We start from the raw sequence: 25,358 nt of genomic DNA on the forward strand, positions 1-25,358 counted from the left end.
TGGGCCAGAGATTTCTCTCCCTTGCTTTAAATTGTTATTTTGCTGTTGTATCCCCTGCTTTGCTACAAGAGGGGTGTGTGATTGCACTATATGTTGCACTGTGGTTTATCTCCAATAAATTGGCAAACACTTTCACATGGATGAAGGAGGAAGGGAATCATGTTGCAGAAGCAGCTTTCACACCACTTCATTGGCTTTCTCTGGACTAAGCTAGCTGAGATGTAGGACATACATGAACTTAATAAACAAAAATGAAATGTAGCCACAATTTATATCCCACCTTGCTTTCATCAAGGAACTCGATCAGAGCAGAGCAAAACAAGAATTTGATTGGGGAAATGGCCTTTGACTAAAGAGTTAATTCTGCCTTTCCCCACTGTTGCACCAATCAAATTTGCAGGCCTTCAAAGATGCATTTCATTTTTTAAAAAAGTATGTCTTTTCTCCAAGTTCTGAAAGTTTCATCAGTGTTAATTCAACCTAAGAGACAAGTTCTTAAGAGGTAAGTATTCAAAGAGGGAATTTAGAGTTAACTTACCCAGAATGAGATGACATAGTTAAAGGAGGGTCAGGGCTGAGAACAGATCACATGGAATATAACACTATGTGCATGTAGAAGACAAGCTGGTGGAATGGTTCAGATCAGCTACATAGACTACTAAAGTCTTTAATCTTCACATTAGAGTTGTTACTACAGCATTAATAACCATAGGTTGTTAGGCTAGAGAGTTTTGGCTACTACACCAAAACTACAAAAATAAGTGATATTACGCAGGCCCTGACATCTGGGTTCTAATGGAACTAGGGGCCCATGTTACCAATGCTGGCTTCAAGGTTTTGGTGACCCTTTGGCAAGGCAACCCTTAACCCAGAATAGACAGAGCATGCAGACTGAGAGTTTGGTTATATTGCTTCTGACCTTGTTGTGGGTGCAAAGAAAGAAGAACTGTGTTATTTGGCCTGTGAGCCTTTTACTAGACTTGTGGCCTTGGCAAATACCTGACATTGCTCTGGAGCCTGTCCTGCATGTTATGTTCTGGGTAGATGATGGAAACTGTCCTCCTTGGCGCAAATAGCAGTAGTGTGGGCCCCTGATTCAGATTGGGACTGTGGACTGGGCAAAGGGTTAAAGCCCCATTGTCCCTATGCTTCAGCCTTTATCTTAAGTGCCCCTCCCCCAGCTGCTATTTAGTGAAGGTAAAAACAAGCATGTGAAGGCCAATCATGTGGTTAATGTCATGTCTAATTTGACCCTAAGCAGTTGATGTCGGTGAAGTAAAGACTTTCTGGTATAGCACAAATCCTTCAAGTTTCATAGTTAGTGTTACCATTTTCAACAACCTATGTTAGAATTTGGAAGGAAAGCTGCCAATTTATATATGTAAGTATGTGCATGTATTTGCAGGATAAAGCAGCTTGGCAACCAGAACAGCTTTCATGCTCTTTGCTGGCATTTTTAATAATGTTGCTATCAATTAAAATATTCTATGAAAGCAAAGGTTTCTTCCTGCAATATGCCCCTTTGTTTATCACTACACCAGACTTTCTTTCAAACAAAATATAGCCCTGAGTCATTTGACAATAATGTGTTCCCTCCTTGTTTTCCCAGCTGATAAATTTAGAAGAAAACTTGAAGAGCTGGAAAAAGAGAAAAGTTCACTAAAATTTCAGCTTCCTTCACGGCACCCTTCAATTAGCAACTTTTTGGACAGATTCAAAGCGCAGGTTCAAGTGGCATTGTGTGGGGATGTTGCTAGGTAAGTTTGATGGATCCTGTTGCTACAGATAGTGTTTTAATCTTCCTGAAAAAGTATGCTAGAATTTGTGAACATGGGATAAAACCCAGCACATATTTGAAACCAGTAGGACTTTATGCATTTATTTATTGCATTTATATACCAACTGCTTTTCTGCCAAAGTATCCAAGGTGGACTTAAAAGCATATATCACTGTTCGCTGGCTTGCACAATTTTTACAAAAATACTCCTACTTGATTTCCCATGTTATATTCTCATGCTCTCTTAGCAGGTCAGGCATTGCACTCTAGGAAGCCTTGATCTCAACACATGTTTCCAAACTAATCAAATTCCATGTGGCTTTCATAAGAGTGACTTCAGTAAGCATATGACTAAACTTTGAAACAGTAACCAGGAAATGAATTCTTCTTGTCTTTTAAGAGAAACGAATATTGAGTTGCAAAGTTCCATCAGAGCCAATGTCCAGACCTTTTGTCTCCGTATGTTCAAACTTAAAGCATCCAACCATTTCTAATATTGGGGGATTGCTTGTGTCGCAGCTACTAGTAGGAAGGTCATTAGTTCTTTGTGTAACAGTTTACTTTGATCATTTAAAACAAGTGTTAGTAATCCCAGCTGTAGTGTGCAGGTGACCTCTTGAGGAGTAATCAATGTTATTTCTTTAAATACATCAATCCAAAATTTTTGAATTGTGTTACATGACCACCACAGATGATACCATGTACCTATTTGTGCACATCCTCTCCAGCATAGTGGTGATGTATGGGGATTTATTCTATGGCAATGCAGGGGGGTTAAGTACTATCTATGGGGTACCTTGAATGTGTTTTCCCTCACTTTTGCAGATATTGACAGTAATGGCTTTTTTGCCCACTTGTTCTACCAATCAGCTTCTTCTATTACAATTCCCATATTGCTTTCCCAGAGTCGTTTTAGGGTTTGTAAGTTACCTGTGTGTGAAAGTTGCATATCAATTTATATATTATGGAGAGTATTCCTTTTGAGCCTAGGGGTATGCTTCAGACCATGTGCTCAAAGGGGGTAAAATTACTCCTTCTGAGAGGAGTGGTGTGTGTGTGTGTGTAATTTTGCAGGTATAAAATGTGAGATTTGATGTATCCTGAACCAGTCTCTATTTCCCTGCCCTAATTTAGTGGACAATTGAATACCAGATAAAGGTTTTTGATCTTCATAAAAGGATCTCAAGCAATAAAGGCCTGCTTCTTTCCATTTTATGAACCTCTGAGAGCTATCATTATTGTAAAATAAGGGCTGAAGCCAAAATGATATTAATGGAGATATCTGGTGCCAGGTGTTTTTTCTATTGCACCCATACTCTAAATCTGTCAAAAAAGGGTCTTAATGTTTCCTGTTATTTCTTTTTTGTGTCTGAGGAGGAGGGGCAGTGTTGAGAGTTTATGAAGGTCCTCTTTTGCGTGTCCTATATGTAGCCATATTCATTCCTCTGGGTCGTGTAGCATTTGCATGATATTTTGAAGATGAGCAGCTTCATAATGCCAGGACAAATTGGGAAGACCCAAGCCTCCCTGGTGTGCACTCTTGTATAATACCTTTTGTCTCTGGGGTTTTTATCTAAATGCACAAAGGTCAGGCAAAATTTCTGCCCCCCACTTAACAACTGATGGGATATTTGGGTAGGTAGCACCTGAAATAGAAATAGGAATTTTGGTTACACTGGCATTTTGATGGCTACCAGCCGTCCAAACCGTGATAAGTTTATTAAGGACCAGGGTTTTAAATCCTGTTTAATTTTCTTTACCAATGGGAGAAAGTTAAGCTTCCATATTTGGGACCAGTGTTTTGGGTCTTGTACTCCTAGGTATTTAAAATGAGTAAGACATAGTTTAAATCCTGTTAGTTCCTTCAAATATTGCTGTAAATTTTCAGTGGTGTTGATGCATAAAATTTCCGATTTGGATTTATTTATTTCCAGACCTGCAACTGCTCCATAAGCCTCAATCGTCCTGAGGGCCACTGGTACTGACATTTCCAGTTCAGAGACCATAAGGGCAATAACATCAGCAAATAAGTTTACCTTGTGCGATATATTATGCCTTTGAATTCCTTTAATATTGTTATTATTTTGTAGTGCTGTGGCCAGTGGTTTGATGGGGTAATACCAGGACAAATTGGAAAGACCCAAGCCTTACCACAAAAACTCTATGAACAGAGTATCCAAAATGCAACACGAGATAGTGCTGGAAGATGAGACCCCCAGGTCAGAAGGCACTCACCGAGCTACTAGGGAAGAACAACAGACAAGTATGAGTAGGGCTGTGACTGATGACGCAGCTGGGTCAAAGCTGAAAGGAAGCCCAGAGGTTGATGCGCACAGATGCGAAAGGAGAGTCTGGAGTTGTACGACACACACAATAGAAACATAGAATGTGAGAAGCATGAACCAGGGAAAGTTAGACATTGTCAAGCAAGAAATGGAACGTATCAACATTATAATACTTGGTGTGAGTGAATTAAAATGGACAGGAATGGGACATTGTTAATCAGGCAACTACAAAATATTTTATGCAGGAAATGAGAAATTAATAATAATAATAATAAATTTAATTTCTTCGTCGCCTATCTGGCCGATGGCCACTCTAGGCGACTTACAAATTTGTTAGAATACAATTGATAAAATATAATAATACAATATAAAAACAATACATCTGCAGCAACAATATTAAAACTGGGCAGGAGGCATTACAGTTATAACAATTAAACCTCCCCGGATACCCCGAAGGCCTGCTGAAAGAGCCAGGTCTTTAAGGCTTTCCGAAACACATTTAGGGAAGAGGCGTGCCGGAGATCTTGTGGGAGGGAGTTCCAAAGAGTGGGGGCCGCCACTGAGAATGCCCTCTCTCTAGTACCCGCCAATGTGGCTTTTTTGTTGGCGGGATTGAGAGAAGGCCCTGTGTGGCCGATCTTGTCGGGCGGCATAATTGGTGGCGTTGAAGGCGCTCCGTGAGATAAACTGGGCCGAAACCGTGTAGGGATTTAAAGGTCAATACCAACACCTTGAATTGGGCTCGGAAAACAACTGGTAGCCAGTGTAGGTCGAACAACACTGGTGTGATGTGATCTCGGCGGCGACTATTCGTAAGTAGTCGAGCCGCCGCATTTTGTATCAGTTGTAATTTCCGGACCGTTTTCAAGGGTAACCCCACGTAGAGCGCATTACAGTAGTCCAAACGAGAGGTGACCAGGGCGTGTACCACTAGTGGGAGCTGGTGAACAGGAAGGTAGGGTTGCAGCCTTCGTATGAGGTGTAGTTGGTACCAGGCTGCCCGGCTCACTGCCGAAATCTGAGCCTCCATGGACAGCCTGGAATCAAGCACAACCCCAAGGCTGCGGACCTGGTCCTTTAGGGGTAGACTCACCCCGTTGAACTTCAGGTCAATGTCGCCCAACCTTCTCTTGTCCCCCACAAGTAGTACCTCGGTCTTATCAGGGTTCAACTTCAGCTTGTTCCTTCCCATCCATCCACTCACGGATTCCAGGCACTTGGACAAGGTCTCCACAGCCAACTCTGGTGAAGATTTAAACGAGAGATAGAGCTGAGTGTCATCCGCATATTGATGACACTGCAGCCCAAATCTCCTGATGATTGCCCCCAGCGGCTTCATATAGATGTTAAATAGCATGGGAGAGAGGATAGAGCCCTGTGGCACACCACAATTGAGAGGCCAAGGGTCTGATACCTCCTCCCCCAACGCTACCTGTTGGTACCTGTCGGAGAGAAAGGAATGGAACCACTGTAATACAGTGCCTCCAATTCCCAGTGCCTCCAATTCCCAATCCCTCCAGGCGAAGCAGAAGGATACTGTGGTCGACAGTATCAAAAGCCGCTGAGAGATCGAGGAGGACAAGAAAGGTGGATTCTCCCCTATCTAATGCCCTCCTCAAATCATCTACCAGAGCGACCAAGGCTGTTTCAGTTCCGTGACCAGTCCTGAAACCCGATTGGTATGGATCCAAATAATCCATTTCATCCAATTAAGAACAAATGGGTTTGCTTTAATAGTGAGATGTAGCAAAAGCAATTAGCAGCTACAACGCAAGGTCTGAGTGAGTGATATCATTGAGATTAAATGGGAAACCTATTAACATAACCATCATCCAAGTCTATGCTCCAACGGCAAATGCAGAAGAGGAATTGGAGAGATTTTATGCAGAAGTACAGGAAGAAATTGATCACACACCAAAACAAGATGTGCTGATAATCATGGGGGACTGGAATACAAAAGTAGGGAACAGAGAAGAACTAGGACTTGTGGGGAAATGGGGCTTAGGAGACAGAAATGAAGCAGGAGAAAGACTTACTGAATTCTGTGAAGCCAATAATTTGTTTCTTGCAAACACATTTTTTGAGCAACCAAAAAGATGACTGTACACGTGGACATCACCAAATGGTCAATATAGGAATCAAATTGATTATATAATTGGTAGCAGAAGATGGAGAAGTTCCATACTTTGTGCGAAAACAAGGCCAGGAGCAGACTGCTATACAGATCATGAACTGGTCGTATCGAAAATCAGAGTAAAGCTAAAGAAGACCAACAAAGCAATCATAATGCCAAAATACAATTTAAATAACATCCCAGAAGCATATAAAGATCAAATAAGGAACAGGTTTGAGGCTTTAAACTTAGTTGACAGAGAACCAGAAGAACTATGGAGTGAAGTCAGAGACATGATCAGGGAAGAATGCAAAAAGACAATACCTCTTGTTAAAAAGAGAGAAATGGATGACTGAAGAAACTCTTAAAATGGTTAAAGAGAGAAGGAAAGCAAAAGCAAAAGGAGAAAGAAACACAGTCAGAACCCTAAATGCAACAATACAGCAACTAGTATGTAAGGACAAAGAGAACTATTACAATAGTTATTGTATAGAAATAGAAGAGAATAACAAAAAGGTAAGAACAAGAGCCCTATTCCAAAAGTTAGAAAAATTAAAGGGAAATTTAAACCAGGAGTAGGGATGTTGACTAATCAACAGGGGAACACACTAACTGACCGAGATGAAAGAAGAGGAAGATGGAAGCAATACACTGAAGAACTCTATAAAATAAAGATGCAAGGATGACAAATTGATTCATGGAGGAACCGTATGATGAAGAACCAGAAATTTTAGAATGTGAGGTGAAAGCTACTCTTAAAATACTTGGAAGAAACAAATCACCAGGAACAGATGGCATACTAATAGAGTTGCTACAAGCTACTGAGACTGAATCTGGCCAAATTTTGACAAAATTTGTCAAGAAATATGGAAAACTAAACAATAGCCCACAGACTGGAAGTGTTCAATATACATCCCAATTCCAAAGAAAGGGGATCCCAGGGAATGCAGTAATTATGGAACTATTGCCTTAATATCCCATGCAAGTAAAGTAATGCTCAAAATTCTACAACAAAGGCTCTTACCATATATGGAGCAAGAAATGCCAGATATCCAAGTTGGATTTAGAAAGGGGAGAGTACCAGCTGATCAGCTGGAGCACGCAATCAGCTGAAGCATGGGGAGCTTCAGGGCTCAAGTGTTGTCAGCTGGAGCCCGGCGGCTGGAGCTCCGCGCTACAGCTGATCGCCCCGCTGGTACTGTATTAGCAGAACGCCGAAAAGTGGGGTGCCAAAAAGTGGGGCCCTACTGTACTCTGGTCAAGAGGCTACTGTAAGTCCAGAATATGGAGAAACTGATGGGTTCCCCATCAGAAAGGGTGTGAGGTGAGTGTATTTTATCACCCTATTTATTTAATCTATACGCAGAACACATCATATGGAAAGCGGGATTGGACCAAGATGAAGGTGGTGTGAAAATTGGAGGGAGGAATATCAATAATTTAAGATATGCAGATGATACCATACTATTAGCAGAAACCAGTAACGATCTGAAACGAATGCGGATGAAAGTTGAGGAAAGCACAAAGGCAGGACTACAGCTGAACGTCAAAAAGACTAAAGTTATGAAGATTTATGTAACTTTAAAGCTGACAGTGAGGACATTGAACTTGTCAAGGATTATCAATACCTTGGCACAGTCATTAACCAAAATGGAGACAATAGTCAAGAAATCAGAAGAAGGCTAGGACTGGGTAGGGCAGCTATGAGAGAACTTGAAAAGGTCCTCAAATGCAAAGATGTATCACTAAACACTAAAATCAGGATCATTCAGACCATGGTATTTCCGATCTCTATGTATGGATGTGAAAGATGGACAGTGAAAAAAGCAGGTAAGAGAAAAATCAACTCATTTGAAATGTGGTGTTGGAGGAGAGCTTTGTGGCTACCATGGACCACGAAAAAGTCAAATAATTGTGTGTTAGAACAAATTAAACCAGGACTGTCACTAGAAGCTAAAATGATGAAATTTAGGTTATCATAGTTTGGACACATCATGAGAAGACATGATTCACTAGAAAAGATAATTTGTTGTTGTTATGTGCCTTCAAGTCGATTACGACTTATGGCAACCTTATGAATCACCCACCTCCACTAGCAGAAAAGACAATAATGGTGGGAAAAACAGAAGGGAGTAGAAAAAGAGGAAGGCCAAACAAGAGTTTGATTGATTCCATAAAGGAAGCCACAGACCTGAACTTACAAGATCTGAACAGGGTGATTCATGACATGGTATTGGAGGTCACTGATTCATAGGGTTGCCATAAGTCATTATTGACTTGAAGGCACAAACAACTTAGGTCCAGAGTACCTTACGGTCTGCCTGAACCCTTATATCTCATCTCGATCACTGAGATCTTCTGTAGGAGTGACTTTTGGTTGTCCCCTGAGTTGGTGAGGCTCATTTAACATCAACACGAAATCGAGCCTTCAGTGTCATCGGCCCAGTTCTCTGGAATTCTCTGCCAACAGAGATTTAGCACGTGCCTTCTGTTTTAACTTTTAAGCGCCTGCTGAAAACCCTTTCTGTTTCACCAGGCTTATTCAGGCAATTAAGAACATACTTTTGACCTTTGTTTTTATTGTGTTTTTAATGTTTTTTTAATTCTATGGTGGTGGTGGTTTTAAACGTGCTGTAAACCACTTTGACATTTTTAACAAAATAGCGGTATACAAATATTTTTATACATAAATAAACAGTGTGTAATTTCTAATCAAATTATGAAAAAATATTTAATTGCAATCACTGGATTCAGGAAAGGTGGAATTCATGATGAAGAGGGGTTATCCATCTATTTACTTTCATCAGACATATCCTCACCCTGATGTTGTTGTTATGTGCCTTCAAGTCGATTATGACTTATGGCGACCCTATGAATGAGCGACCTCCAAGATGACTAATTGCTAAATTAAAGAAATGGCATATTTAAGACAGATGCTTGGGCTTTGTTGGTCATTGGTAGAGTATTTAAACACAGGGGATCTACGGCTGAGTGTGCACACATATGTTGTGAACTTGCTAACATGAAGTCTTTGTTACTGATTAAATATGGAGATTATAATATAATGGTTGCATCCAGTTGCATCCCTACAGTAATGGAGGGCTCATTGATCCAACGGAGGGTTACCTGCACCCCAAAATTTGGGAGAGAGGAGTGATTTTTTTCAAGTTTCTGCTTTCTCCTTCAGTCCTTGTGCTATATATTATTATTATAATATTCAAAGTGTTGGTTCTTACCTATAAAGCCCTTAACGGCACCGGACCGCAATACATGATGGAATGCCTCTCCCACTATGAACCTACCCGTTCGCTGCGCTCGACGTCAAAGGCCCTTCTCCGGGTTCCAACTCACAAGGAGGCCCGGAGAGCAATAACGAGATCTAGGACCTTCTCAGTGGTGGCCCCCGAATTATGGAATGCCCTCCCTGACGAGATACGCCTGGCGCCTTCTTTGATATCTTTTCGGCGCCAGGTAAAGACCTACCTCTTTGCCCAGGCATTTTAGTCTTAGTTTTTAATTTTAATATTATAGTTAATTAATTGTAACTTCTATTAATTTTGTCGTAATCTGTTTTTAATGTGTTTTTATACTTATATGTTGTAATCCACATTCGCTGGTTTTAAATGTGGTTTTATCCTGTTGTACACTGCCCTGAGAGCCTGTAGCTAAAGGGCGGTTTAAAAGTGCAATAAATAAATAAATAATAAATTATTATTATCTAAAATTTATTAGACGCCTATCTGGCAGGTAAGATCTGTCACTCTAGGCGACGTACAATAAAATACATATCGAAATACAAATTACAGCATACTAAAACAAATTACAGCATATAAGTAAAACAAAAACAACATAAAAATCAGAATGAAATTATGACAGCCAGTCCACAGCCTACACTGAATGGCTATAACAGAATATCCCCACCAACTTAATCAAAAAGTCAGGTTTTCAGCTGCTTCCGAAAACACAAAAGTGATGGAGCTAGGCGAATGGCCACTGGCAGGGTATTCCAAAGTAGGGGAGCTGCAATAGAAAAAGCTTTAGACCTAGTGCCGGCTAGTTTAGCCACTCTAATTGAGGGAACCAGGAGAGATCTAGCTGCTGAAGATCTGGTACGACCACCTTCTCCGAGAAGAGAAAGTTTATTCTTCAAGTAAATCAGAGCAGCATCAGAAAAAGACTTAAAGGTTATAACCAGTATTTTGAACTTTACCCTTGACACTATCGGGAGCCAATGTAGTTCCCGAAGGATTGGAGTGATATGTTCTCTCCAATGGCAACCCTTAATGAGTCGTGCTGCCGCATTCTGGACAAGTTGAAGTTTATGCACAGATCTCAAAAGTAAACCTACGTACAAAGCACATTGTTCCAAAATGTACCCCAATGCTCTGAGCAGAACACCACCTCCATTTTCACTAACAGACGCCTCTGCTGGGTGGAGCAGAACACATCTCAATCTTCACTAACAGATGCCTCTGCTTGGTCAAAGAACTTTCAATCAGCTGTTGAGCCCCAGTTACTCCAAATGCCTCAGAGTGAGTGGGCAAAGGAGGACGGGACGTCTGAGAACCTTGAGGGAGGGGGGAGCGTTAGCAACCGTTCAACCTCTCTGGACACTCCCCTGGGTGACTTAGAGCCTGTTCCACCTGATAGCATCTTGCCACCTGCAAGCGCGCTGCCAGAGCCGTTGGGGAGCGATCTCGTGCGTGCGCCAACTCCAACCCCCCAGGACGCCCTGCTTGGACCTTCAAATGTTTCCCTGCCAACTCACTCCCCGTCCCCTGAAGTCGAGCCTGCACCTAGTGAGCCTATACTGTCCAAGGAGCAGGCGGAGGCTTGCCCCCCTTCACCCCGTGTGAGACCACGCGAGAAGCGGTTCAGTCAGAGGGAGGGTCTTCAAAGGAGTCAGAGATTACAAGTGAAGACCTTTCCTACTTAAGGTGTGTGGCGCCCCTTTGATTGGGGTGCTGAGTCAACGTACTCCATACGCTGCAGAGGATGCTTAGTTAGCATAGTTAGTATCAGTAGTGAGCTAGTCTAGCCAGGCCTATGAGACATACTGCCTTTGGTGTAACGGTGACTCTAATAAAGCAAAAATTATTGCCAGACTCGCTTCCGACTCCTGTGTCAAACTCTGGGCAGGCCATCAGCAGAGGACACAATTGGATATAACCCTCAGTAAATGCTGCTGCCCTAAATATTTAGGATTGTTTTAAAAAATGAAAGGTGTAGTTTATGGACTGGATTATATAATCTTCTCCCCATGTGCAATGGGAAAGCAAGGTTTTTCATTTCTGCCCTGTACACCAGATCCTCCGATCCTGTCACATTGGCTACTGGATGTCCATGTGTGGGTGAAATGCTTGACTTGTACACTTGGTTCCAGGATTGGATCTGAGGTATATATCCTGCTATACAGGCCTATATGTGTCAGATTATAGAAGAGTATGCTGTATTCAAACGTGTGTTAATGTGTTTATTATACAGTGGGAAGCACATGCTGAGTTGGAAGTGGGTGGGAAGGTGTAATTGCATTACCCCACCCAAGTGTAAAGAGTAGATTTGGAAGATTATCTCATCTGGCTGTTTTAAACTAGACTATTTGAGTGAAGTACTTGTTGGCATAATAGCCTTCTCTCAATTAAAAAGGCAAATACACCTCAGTGTGCAATTCTGGCATCAGTCACACACACATAAGTATAATTGACTCCATTTGAGCTTGTATACAAGCCACTATGTACAGCTTTGCAGCCATACTGTCACAAAGAGAGACCTCTAAATGATATTGCAAGACAAACTATCAGTACAGTCTCTCAACATGGCATTCTGCCACCTTTTGAAGCGGTATTATTATTACATTCCAGGCAGATAGCATAAATACTGAAGACTGGAGAGCAAATTGATAAAGAGCTACATTTATGAATTGTTCTCTAGCCACTCATGCAAGACACTAATAGATACATTTTAGGCAAACAATGTTGTATGGTGCACACAGAGAGAAAGAAAATTCTTAAGGTATCCTGTTTTAATTAGTGCCCTCTCTTTATGGCCTATGGTAACCCTCAAGGCAGTTCACAACATCAAACCAATAAACTACTATACAATTTAAATAAAATTTCAAGCATTCCATGACTGTGTTTTTAGGGAATGGGCCATCATGACCTGAAAGTTAGTATGGTTTTTTTTCTAAATGTTTAGAAAATGATTGCCAGTTTGGTAATGTAATAAATGTCAATTTTGTAATGGTTATTTTTGAAAGGCTTAATAAAGAAGAAAAGCAGCTGCTGCAGAGAACCGAATGGAAGATTTTAAGTTTTCCTCATCATGAAATACCACCGATTTCATCAGTCATGACAAAACGAGATCAGCTGCTTGAAGAAAAGGTATGGATACAGGTAAGAAGGACATGATGCCCCTGTGTGTGGGAAAGCGTTGTGTCAACATTATACAGCCACAGGAGTGGCTGTATACTATAGCCAGCATAGATTTTTCACATTCTGCAATGTTAAATTGAAAATATGCCCCATGCTATTCTGATGCTTCTCATAAGCTCATTTCCAAACAAAACCTTACAAAACTTATAGTCCTGAGCTCAGAAATGCTTGCTTAACAACCCTGTCAAGTTTCATGGCAATACACAAAATAGTCAGAGAGAAGAGAGAGTTCAAAGTCTAAAAAGAAAAAAAAAACCCACAGCCATGTTCACAGAATACCTGTAATCCTAATACTGACCTTGCCCCATACTCTGACCTTCATCTTCTGTAGTTTAAAAGTTAAAAAAGTGCCTGGCTGATTTTTAATTAATTTAAGACATTTTGGCTGAAACCCAATGATAACACGGGACATGCTCAGTAAGAACCAACTGTCAGTGTTCCAAAAGCCAGACTCACAGCTGCTTGGCTTGCCTAATCGGGGCCACACCAACACCAGACTTTGATTTCACTTGAGACAGTCATGGCTTCCCTCAGAGAATCCTAGGAACTATAGTTTGTGAAGGGTGCTGAGAGGAGACTCCTGTTCCACTGAGAGAGCTCTGGTGGCCAGACTGGTTTTAACAGTCAGCCACTCTGATTGAAGGTCTGTGAGGGGAACAGGGCGTCTCCTAGCAACTCTCAGCACCCATCACTAACTACACTTCCCAGGATTCTTTGAGAGAAGCCATGACTGCCCAACGTGATATAAAGGCCTGGTGTGGATGTGGCCAGGGACAGCTTTGGTTTAAATTTGGGTGGGAGGCTACATGTGCCTGCTGTAGAATAAAAAGGTGGGGGAAACGCTGAAAAGTAATGATACTGTTCACATTTGGAAAGGAAAGGGGCTTTCCCTCTGCCCAGTGTCTACCCACCCAATCTTCTCCCCTCCCTATCCTCCACCCCTCCCTGCCCCTCACCCGGGTCAGTGTTGGACTACAGCCTGGGAGATCAGGGTTCAAATCCCCACACACCCATGAAACTGACTGGGTGACCTTGGGCCAGTCACTGCCGCTCAGCCTCAGAGGAAGGCAATGGTAAAACCACCTCTAAATACCGTTTACCATTAAAACCCTATGTGATGTTCCTCTATTAGTGTATATATGGTAAGTGCTGTTTGTATAGGAGATACATGGTAAGTGGAATGAAAGAGGAGGGGGGAGTGAATGGGCAGTAGAATGCTGGATGATTGGCTGAATGTTTAAAATGGCTGACAGTATAAATGGAAGGATGTCAGGTAAATCGAGGTGGGATGTGAGATGGAAGGTGGATGTGAGGTGGAAGGTGGATGTGAGGTGGATGTTAGTGGGTTGTTTTGGTGGGTTTATGAGAGGAGAGTGTGGAGTTCGGATTAATACTAAGACCAGTACCTCAGGAATAGATGAAACCATATGCTTAAGTGCCTTTATAAAGAAATCTTGTTATCTTTGTTATTTAATAAATACTTTTGGTTTACCAAAGGCCTGATCCTTGGCTGGGGTTTCACAGACCAGAAGGGAGGGTAAGGTAAATACCAAGGCTGAAGAGTGACAAATGGTGGCAGCGGGGAAGGGAAGAATAACACCACAAGTATTCAGAGCAAACCAGAATTATCTGCATTGATACAAAGGGAGTGGGACAGCTTAAGCACTCAGTCACAGAGGTAACCTGATAGAGAGACTCAGGCAGAGTCTCTGGGAATACTGGTTATAGGACGTGACTGGTGGTGCTGCCTAGCAGGGGGATCTGTTGAGATCTGTGCTAGAGCGGGGAGAGAAACCATAAAAAAGGACAGTCCGGACTGGTGGAGTCCCTGGTGGTGCCTAGTGACAGGCAGTAACCACAAGCAGGTAGGAACCTGACAGGGAGAGCCAGGAAAGGAGCATCACAGGTGTTGACTGTAGCAGTGAGATACGAATACTAGAGAATCCCTAACAGTGGTGTGGCAAACAGAAATAACAAAACAAGATTACTTGTGAGAGTGACTGGCAAAGAGTGTGTGGCAAAGAGTGAGTGACCATGGCTGAATATATAAAAATGAAAAGAGAGGAGCTGGTGGAGAAGTGCATAACATTCAATTTACCTCACGAGGGTAAAGGGGTAGATGAATTGAGGGTAGCACTTATAGGATTTGCAACTGCCCAGCAAAAACAACCTGTCCGGGAAGAGACCCCAGAAGGATACTCAAGCAATCCCGCTTATATAGAGTACTTGAGAGAGAAGTTAAGATGGGAGCATGAGTTGGAAACTGAGAGATTGAGGAGGGAGGCTGATGAGAAAGATAAACAGAGGGAGTTGGAAACTGAGAGATTGAGGATGGAAGGTGCAGAGAAGGAAAAAGAGGGAGTTGGAAACTGAGAGATTGAGGATGGAAGGTGCAGAGAAGGAAAAACAGAGGGAGTTGGAATTTGAGAGAATGAGAGTGGATGCTGAATTACAGGTGGAAAAGTTAAAGTTTGAAAGGGAGAGGTTTCATTCTGATGAAACAAGAAAGGACAGAAATGAAACAAAAATAAAAGTTACACCAAAATACTTTGCAGTGTTTGAGCCTGGACAAGATCCACAGATTTACCTCAGCACTTTTGAAAAAGCAGCTCAATTGTGGGGGCTACCAGAGGATAAATATATGCAATATTTATCAAACCTGTTCAAAGGGGAATTGGCTGAGGTATACCAATATTTCCCCTCAGACAAGCCCGTCACCTATGCTGCGTTTAAAGAGGCAGTATACAAAAGGTTCAGACTGGGACCTGACTATTTTAGAAAGTTATTCCGAAACTGTCAGATCCAAGCAGGGAGGTCTTTTGTTGAACTGGGAGCAAAGTTGATGGATATATTTGGAAAGTGGATGAGTAGTGCCAAAGCTCAGTCAGTGGAAGAGGTGAAAAGCCTCATGATACTGGATCAATTATTCCATCAGTTACCACCAGAAATAAGGCTCCTTGTCAAAGACCGTTCCCCTACATCGGTGCAGGAGGCCGCAGAGATGGCGGATCACTTTGCCTCCAACAGAACTGGCTGGGTGGGGAAAACATCAAGAGAGTTTAAACCCAGACCATATAATGGTGGCAGAAAGGATGTGGTGCCACAGCGAGTGAGTCCTCCAGTAAAATCTGAAGGGCACAGGACACCCCAGAGTGGATCTGTGTACCCTAAAAGTGAGGAGAAATTATGCTACAAATGTGGTAGACCGGGGCACCTATGTTTTCAATGTGAGGTTGCCAACCCCATTAGTAATCCTGCTCAGACAAGGGGAGTAAAAATAGAACCAAAAGATTTAACCACAAAAAAGGTTCAGTTCTGCCAGATAAACTGGACAGAAGTAACAGACCTTGATTCCAGTCTGAGAGAGGAAGTGAGTGTACAAGGGGCAAATTATTGGGCATTGCTTGACACTGGTGCCGCTCAGACGTTACTGAGGCCAGATTTAATAAAATCTGAAGAAATATTACCTCAGGAAACGGTGACTATCCAAGAAGTGAGGGGTCAACCAGAAAGCTTGCCTGTGGCCCTGGTGGAAATGACTTGGAGAGGCCGAGAGGGCAGATATAAAATAGGCATTAATGCCCAACAACAAGAACCAGTGATACTGGGAAGAGATGTTATGGGGGCACAAGGGAAAATATATGTGGTGACCAGACAGCAACTTGGCAGAGAAACAGAAGCCATGTTAAGGGGGACTGAAGGAAACAGGGTGGAATCTGTTTGCGAGCCTCAGGTCCCCATAGCAACCCTTGGCAGGCCTGCTGAAGGAGACAAACTGTATCAACTGTTCTCTGGGGAAGAGACAGAGCATTCAGAGAAGAACTGAATAAGGATACCAGTTTGAATCAAATAAAGGAACAAGCCCTGACCCAACAGATTCCTTTCACTGACAAACTGAGGAATCAAGTTGTGTATGAAAATGGGATTTTATATAGACTGTGGATGCCTGCTGAGAGAAAGGATGAATGTGAACCAGTGAAGCAATTGATAGTACCTAGCAAATACAGAACCAGATTGCTAGAGGTAGCCCACGATGTCCCATGTGCAGGACATCTGGGAATAAAAAAGACCAAGAGGAGATTGGCGGCACACTATTATTGGCCAAACATCTCCAAAGATGTAAAACAACATTGTCTATCTTGTGGTATATGCCAAAAGGTGGGAAAAAGTGGAGTAAAGACTAAGGCACCCTTAAAGCCCCTTCCTATAATTGGACAACCCTTTTATAGAGTGGGAATAGATTTGGTGGGCCCTTTTTCCAAACCCACAAGGCATGGCAAGAAATATCTAGTGGTGGTGGTGGATTTTGCCACCAGGTACCCAGACGCAGAAGCACTAAGATCTGTAGAAGCCCCTGTGGTGGCAGAGGCTTTATTAAAAATCTTTATGAGGCTGGGTTTCCCTCATGAAGTGCTGACGGATCAAGGCAGTGTATTCATGGGAGAAGTGATGCAATGTATGTGGAAATGTTGTGGTCTAAAACATCTAAAGACCACTACTTACCATCCCGCCACTAATGGGCTAACTGAGAGATTCAATGGAGTTTTGAAGGGCATGATAAGAAGCTATGTTCAAGATCACCCACAAGACTGGGATGAACGTTTGGGATGCTTCTTATTTGCATACAGAGAAGTCCCTCAGGAGTCAACAGGCTTCTCACCCTTTGAACTGATGTTCACTAGAAAAGTGAGGGACCTTTGGAACTGTTAAAAAATTCATGGGAAGGAACCCTGGGAGAGTACAAAACATCTGTAGTAGATTTTGTATTGGAATTCCGCAATAAATTAACAACAATGATGGAAGTAGTGAAAAAGAATTTGAGTCAAGCTCAGCAGAAGCAAAGTTACTGGTATGACAGAACAGCCAGGAAACGTGTGTATGATGTGGGAGATATGGTTATGGCGTTCATACCCAGGAAACATGACAAATTACAGGCTAACTGGGAAGGACCATATACCATCAGAGAAAGGCTTGACACAGTGACGTATGTAATCACCACAGACCAATTAAACAAAAGCAAAGTGGTACATGTAAATATGTTAAAGCCTTACCATACCAGGGATGCAAAGGTGTTGCAAGTTACCTTATTCCCTGAGGGAAGTGGGCCTGAACTTCCAGATTTGGTACAGGAAAGCAAAGACAAAGGAGGGGTAGATCAATTGGAATGGTCAGAGGAGGTGGAGGAGGAAGTAAAAGAAGAGATTCTGAGAGTTTTGAAAAACTATGGGAATCTCTTTAGCAATAAACCTGGCCGAACCAGTATAGCCAAACATTCCATTGATACTGGAGATCATGCCCCAATCAGATCTATGCCATACCGTGTGAATGGGAAAGTTTTGAGTGAGATCAAAAAGGAGGTCGAAGATATGCTGGAACTAGGAGTGATCAGGGAATCCATCAGTCCCTGGGCCTCAAGTATTGTCCTGGTTCCGAAAAAAGATGGAACGACAAGATTTTGTATTGATTATCGGCTAATCAATAAAATTACGGTCCCAGATGCGTATCCTATGCCCAGGGTAGACGCAATGTTAGAGTTATTGGGGGCAGCAACCATTATCTCTACGTTAGACCTCTGTAAAGGATTTTGGCAAATGGAACTAGACGAGCAATCCAGAGCCAAAACTGCTTTCAGTACACCGGATGGGTTATATGAGTTTGTGACCTTACCCATGGGACTAAGGAACTCACCAAGTTCGTTTCAGAGGCTAATCAATACTGTGTTGCGAGGCATGGCAGATTTTGCAGTGGCCTATATCGATGACGTGGCCATTTTTAGCAAGTCGGTGCCTGAGCATGTCCAACACCTGACAACAGTATTAGAGGCATTAAGAAAGGCAGGCCTCACAATAAAAGCTAAGAAATGCCAGTTTGGGCTAAAGGAAGTAATCTGTTTAGGACATAAGGTGGGGAGTGGGAAAATCACCCCCTTATGGAGCAAGGTGGAGGCAATACAAGCGTGGCCTATCCCCTTAACCAAAAAACAAGTTAGGGCATTTTTAGGTGTGGCTGGTTTTTATAGGAAGTTTGTGAAAAATTTTGGGGAAATCGCAACCCCCTTGCATGAATTGACAAAGAAAAAGTGTTCTGAGCGTGTGGTATGGACGAATGAATGTCAGAAGGCTTTTGATCTGCTGAAGCAAGCCTTGTGCCAAGGACCCATATTAATAGCACCAGACTATGAGCAACCATTCATCGTGGCTACAGATGCGTCTGACCTCGCGCTGGGAGTCGTCTTGCTGCAGGAGAGAGAAGGCACCAGACATCCAGTGGCGTATCTGAGTCGCAAGCTGACGCCGAGGGAGAAAAACTATTCGTCGGTCCAAAAGGAGTGCCTAGCGGTCGTGTGGGGACTGAACAAGTTGCGCCCATACGTGTGGGGACGAAGATTCACGGTAACAACGGATCATCGGGCCTTGTTATGGTTGCAGACTATGAAAAACCATAACACTATGCTGCAGAGGTGGTCCTGGGCCCTACAAGACTATCAAGTGGACTTCCAGTTCATAAAAGGCAAGGACAATGTACTGGCCGATGGACTTTCCAGGCAAGTGGCCGGGACTGCAGTGACGTGACCAGATGAAGGAACAAAAAAGACATTTTCCCCATAGAGACTTGTTATATTGTTAACGCGACATATAAATCCTGGAACAGGAATAATACTCTGCCGTTGTTTTAAGGGGGGGGGAAATGTGATGTTCCTGTATTAATGTATATATGGTAAGTGCTGTTTGTATAGGAGATACATGGTAAGTGGAATGAAAGAGGAGGGGGGAGTGAATGGGCAGTAGAATGCTGGATGATTGGCTGAATGTTTAAAATGGCTGACAGTATAAATGGAAGGATGTCAGGTAAATCGGGGTGGGATGTGAGATGGAAGGTGGATGTGAGGTGGAAGGTGGATGTGAGGTGGATGTTAGTGGGTTGTTTTGGTGGGTTTATGAGAGGAGAGTGTGGAGTTCGGATTAATACTAAGACCAGTACCTCAGGAATAGATGAAACCATATGCTTAAGTGCCTTTATAAAGAAATCTTGTTATCTTTGTTCTTTAATAAATATTTTTGGTTTACCAAAGGCCTGATCCTTGGCTGGGGTTTCACAGACCAGAAGGGAGGGTAAGGTAAATACCAAGGCTGAAGAGTGACAAATGGTGGCAGCGGGGAAGGGAAGAATAACACCACAAGTATTCAGAGCAAACCAGAATTATCTGCATTGATACAAAGGGAGTGGGACAGCTTAAGCACTCAGTCACAGAGGTAACCTGATAGAGAGACTCAGGCAGAGTCTCTGGGAATACTGGTTATAGGACGTGACTGGTGGTGCTGCCTAGCAGGGGGATCTGTTGAGATCTGTGCTAGAGCGGGGAGAGAAACCATAAAAAAGGACAGTCCGGACTGGTGGAGTCCCTGGTGGTGCCTAGTGACAGGCAGTAACCACAAGCAGGTAGGAACCTGACAGGGAGAGCCAGGGAAGGAGCGTCACAGGTGTTGGCTGTAGCAGTGAGATACGAATACTAGAGAATCCCTAACAGTGGTGTGGCAAACAGAAATAACAAAACAAGATTACTTGTGAGAGTGACTGGCAAAGAGTGTGTGGCAAAGAGTGAGTGACCATGGCTGAACATATAAAAATGAAAAGAGAGGAGCTGGTGGAGAAGTGCATAACATTCAATTTACCTCACGAGGGTAAAGGGGTAGATGAATTGAGGGTAGCACTTATAGGATTTGCAACTGCCCAGCAAAAACAACCTGTCCGGGAAGAGACCCCAGAAGGATACTCAAGCAATCCCGCTTATATAGAGTACTTGAGAGAGAAGTTAAGATGGGAGCATGAGTTGGAAACTGAGAGATTGAGGAGGGAGGCTGATGAGAAAGATAAACAGAGGGAGTTGGAAACTGAGAGATTGAGGATGGAAGGTGCAGAGAAGGAAAAAGAGGGAGTTGGAAACTGAGAGATTGAGGATGGAAGGTGCAGAGAAGGAAAAACAGAGGGAGTTGGAATTTGAGAGAATGAGAGTGGATGCTGAATTACAGGTGGAAAAGTTAAAGTTTGAAAGGGAGAGGTTTCATTCTGATGAAACAAGAAAGGACAGAAATGAAACAAAAATAAAAGTTACACCAAAATACTTTGCAGTGTTTGAGCCTGGACAAGATCCACAGATTTACCTCAGCACTTTTGAAAAAGCAGCTCAATTGTGGGGGCTACCAGAGGATAAATATATGCAATATTTATCAAACCTGTTCAAAGGGGAATTGGCTGAGGTATACCAATATTTCCCCTCAGACAAGCCCGTCACCTATGCTGCGTTTAAAGAGGCAGTATACAAAAGGTTCAGACTGGGACCTGACTATTTTAGAAAGTTATTCCGAAACTGTCAGATCCAAGCAGGGAGGTCTTTTGTTGAACTGGGAGCAAAGTTGATGGATATATTTGGAAAGTGGATGAGTAGTGCCAAAGCTCAGTCAGTGGAAGAGGTGAAAAGCCTCATGATACTGGATCAATTATTCCATCAGTTACCACCAGAAATAAGGCTCCTTGTCAAAGACCGTTCCCCTACATCGGTGCAGGAGGCCACAGAGATGGCGGATCACTTTGCCTCCAACAGAACTGGCTGGGTGGGGAAAACATCAAGAGAGTTTAAACCCAGACCATATAATGGTGGCAGAAAGGATGTGGTGCCACAGCGAGTGAGTCCTCCAGTAAAATCTGAAGGGCACAGGACACCCCAGAGTGGATCTGTGTACCCTAAAAGTGAGGAGAAATTATGCTACAAATGTGGTAGACCGGGGCACCTATGTTTTCAGTGTGAGGTTGCCAACCCCATTAGTAATCCTGCTCAGACAAGGGGAGTAAAAATAGAACCAAAAGATTTAATCACAAAAAAGGTTCAGTTCTGCCAGATAAACTGGACAGAAGTAACAGACCTTGATTCCAGTCTGAGAGAGGAAGTGAGTGTACAAGGGGCAAATTATTGGGCATTGCTTGACACTGGTGCCGCTCAGACGTTACTGAGGCCAGATTTAATAAAATCTGAAGAAATATTACCTCAGGAAACGGTGACTATCCAAGGAGTGAGGGGTCAACCAGAAAGCTTGCCTGTGGCCCTGGTGGAAATGACTTGGAGAGGCCGAGAGGGCAGATATAAAGTAGGCATTAATGCCCAACAACAAGAACCAGTGATACTGGGAAGAGATGTTATGGGGGCACAAGGGAAAATATATGTGGTGACCAGACAGCAACTTGGCAGAGAAACAGAAGCCATGTTAAGGGGGACTGAAGGAAACAGGGTGGAATCTGTTTGCGAGCCTCAGGTCCCCATAGCAACCCTTGGCAGGCCTGCTGAAGGAGACAAACTGTATCATCTGGTCTCTGGGGAAGAGACAGAGCATTTCAGAGAAGAACTGAATAAGGATACCAGTTTGAATCAAATAAAGGAACAAGCCCTGACCCAACAGATTCCTTTCACTGACAAACTGAGGAATCAAGTTGTGTGTGAGAATGGGATTTTATATAGACTGTGGATGCCTGCTGAGAGAAAGGATGAATGTGAACCAGTGAAGCAATTGATAGTACCTAGCAAATACAGAACCAGATTGCTAGAGGTAGCCCACGATGTCCCATGTGCAGGACATCTGGGAATAAAAAAGACCAAGAGGAGATTGGCGGCACACTATTATTGGCCAAACATCTCCAAAGATGTAAAACAACATTGTATATCTTGTGGTATATGCCAAAAGGTGGGAAAAAGTGGAGTAAAGACTAAGGCACCCTTAAAGCCCCTTCCTATAATTGGACAACCCTTTTATAGAGTGGGAATAGATTTGGTGGGCCCTTTTTCCAAACCCACAAGGCATGGCAAGAAATATCTAGTGGTGGTGGTGGATTTTGCCACCAGGTTCCCAGACGCAGAAGCACTAAGATCTGTAGAAGCCCCTGTGGTGGCAGAGGCTTTATTAAAAATCTTTATGAGGCTGGGTTTCCCTCATGAAGTGCTGACGGATCAAGGCAGTGTATTCATGGGAGAAGTGATGCAATGTATGTGGAAATGTTGTGGTCTAAAACATCTAAAGACCACTACTTACCATCCCGCCACTAATGGGCTAACTGAGAGATTCAATGGAGTTTTGAAGGGCATGATAAGAAGCTATGTTCAAGATCACCCACAAGACTGGGATGAACGTTTGGGATGCTTCTTATTTGCATACAGAGAAGTCCCTCTGGAGTCAACAGGCTTCTCACCCTTTGAACTGATGTTCACTAGAAAAGTGAGGGACCTTTGGAACTGTTAAAAAATTCATGGGAAGGAACCCTGGGAGAGTACAAAACATCTGTAGTAGATTTTGTATTGGAATTCCGCAATAAATTAACAACAATGATGGAAGTAGTGAAAAAGAATTTGAGTCAAGCTCAGCAGAAGCAAAGTTACTGGTATGACAGAACAGCCAGGAAACGTGTGTATGATGTGGGAGATATGGTTATAGCGTTCATACCCAGGAAACATGACAAATTACAGGCTAACTGGGAAGGACCATATACCATCAGAGAAAGGCTTGACACAGTGACGTATGTAATCACCACAGACCAATTAAACAAAAGCAAAGTGGTACATGTAAATATGTTAAAGCCTTACCATACCAGGGATGCAAAGGTGTTGCAAGTTACCTTATTCCCTGAGGGAAGTGGGCCTGAACTTCCAGATTTGGTACAGGAAAGCAAAGACAAAGGAGGGGTAGATCAATTGGAATGGTCAGAGGAGGTGAAGGAGGAAGTAAAAGAAGAGATTCTGAGAGTTTTGAAAAACTATGGGAATGTCTTTAGCAATAAACCTGGCCGAACCAGTATAGCCAAACATTCCATTGATACTGGAGATCATGCCCCAATCAGATCTATGCCATACCGTGTGAATGGGAAAGTTTTGAGTGAGATCAAAAAGGAGGTCGAAGATATGCTGGAACTAGGAGTGATCAGGGAATCCATCAGTCCCTGGGCCTCAAGTATTGTCCTGGTTCCGAAAAAAGATGGAACGACAAGATTTTGTATTGATTATCGGCTAATCAATAAAATTACGGTCCCAGATGCGTATCCTATGCCCAGGGTAGACGCAATGTTAGAGTTATTGGGGGCAGCAACCATTATCTCTACGTTAGGCCTCTGTAAAGGATTTTGGCAAATGGAATTAGACGAGCAATCCAGAGCCAAAACTGCTTTCAGTACACCGGATGGGTTATATGAGTTTGTGACCTTACCCATGGGACTAAGGAACTCACCAAGTTCGTTTCAGAGGCTAATCAATACTGTGTTGCGAGGCATGGCAGATTTTGCAGTGGCCTATATCGATGACGTGGCCATTTTTAGCAAGTCGGTGCCTGAGCATGTCCAACACCTGACAACAGTATTAGAGGCATTAAGAAAGGCAGGCCTCACAATAAAAGCTAAGAAATGCCAGTTTGGGCTAAAGGAAGTAATCTATTTAGGACATAAGGTGGGGAGTGGGAAAATCACCCCCTTATGGAGCAAGGTGGAGGCAATACAAGCGTGGCCTATCCCCTTAACCAAAAAACAAGTTAGGGCATTTCTAGGTGTGGCTGGTTTTTATAGGAAGTTTGTGAAAAATTTTGGGGAAATCGCAACCCCCTTGCATGAATTGACAAAGAAAAAGTGTTCTGAGCGTGTGGTATGGACGAATGAATGTCAGAAGGCTTTTGATCTGCTGAAGCAAGCCTTGTGCCAAGGACCCATATTAATAGCACCAGACTATGAGCAACCATTCATCGTGGCTACAGATGCGTCAGACCTCGCGCTGGGAGTCGTCTTGCTGCAGGAGAGAGAAGGCACCAGACATCCAGTGGCGTATCTGAGTCGCAAGCTGACGCCGAGGGAGAAAAACTATTCGTCGGTCCAAAAGGAGTGCCTAGCGGTCGTGTGGGGACTGAACAAGTTGCGCCCATACGTGTGGGGACGAAGATTCACGGTAACAACGGATCATCGGGCCTTGTTATGGTTGCAGACTATGAAAAACCATAACACTATGCTGCAGAGGTGGTCCTGGGCCCTACAAGACTATCAAGTGGACTTCCAGTTCATAAAAGGCAAGGACAATGTACTGGCCGATGGACTTTCCAGGCAAGTGGCCGGGACTGCAGTGACGTGACCAGATGAAGGAACAAAAAAGACATTTTCCCCATAGAGACTTGTTATATTGTTAACGCGACATATAAATCCTGGAACAGGAATAATACTCTGCCGTTGTTTTAAGGGGGGGAAAATGTGATGTTCCTGTATTAATGTATATATGGTAAGTGCTGTTTGTATAGGAGATACATGGTAAGTGGAATGAAAGAGGAGGGGGGAGTGAATGGGCAGTAGAATGCTGGATGATTGGCTGAATGTTTAAAATGGCTGACCGTATAAATGGAAGGATGTCAGGTAAATCGGGGTGGGATGTGAGATGGAAGGTGGATGTGAGGTGGAAGGTGGATGTGAGGTGGATGTTAGTGGGTTGTTTTGGTGGGTTTATGAGAGGAGAGTGTGGAGTTCGGATTAATACTAAGACCAGTACCTCAGGAATAGATGAAACCATATGCTTAAGTGCCTTTATAAAGAAATCTTGTTATCTTTGTTCTTTAATAAATATTTTTGGTTTACCAAAGGCCTGATCCTTGGCTGGGGTTTCACAGACCAGAAGGGAGGGTAAGGTAAATACCAAGGCTGAAGAGTGACAAATGGTGGCAGCGGGGAAGGGAAGAATAACACCA

General features: G+C 43.0%; 1 protein-coding gene across 1 annotated transcript in view; it reads left to right on the forward strand.

Annotated features, from left to right (window-relative positions):
* DISC1 (DISC1 scaffold protein) overlaps positions 1–25,358 on the forward strand; it is a 289,457-nt gene that overhangs the window by 62,359 nt on the left and 201,740 nt on the right. Inside the window, 2 exon segments of the mRNA XM_061624495.1 lie at positions 1,610–1,757; positions 12,432–12,567. Coding sequence (XP_061480479.1) covers positions 1,610–1,757; positions 12,432–12,567 — 284 coding nt within the window.

The sequence above is a fragment of the Rhineura floridana genome, chromosome 4 (genome assembly GCF_030035675.1).
Source record: "Rhineura floridana isolate rRhiFlo1 chromosome 4, rRhiFlo1.hap2, whole genome shotgun sequence".
Lineage (NCBI taxonomy): Eukaryota > Metazoa > Chordata > Lepidosauria > Squamata > Rhineuridae > Rhineura > Rhineura floridana.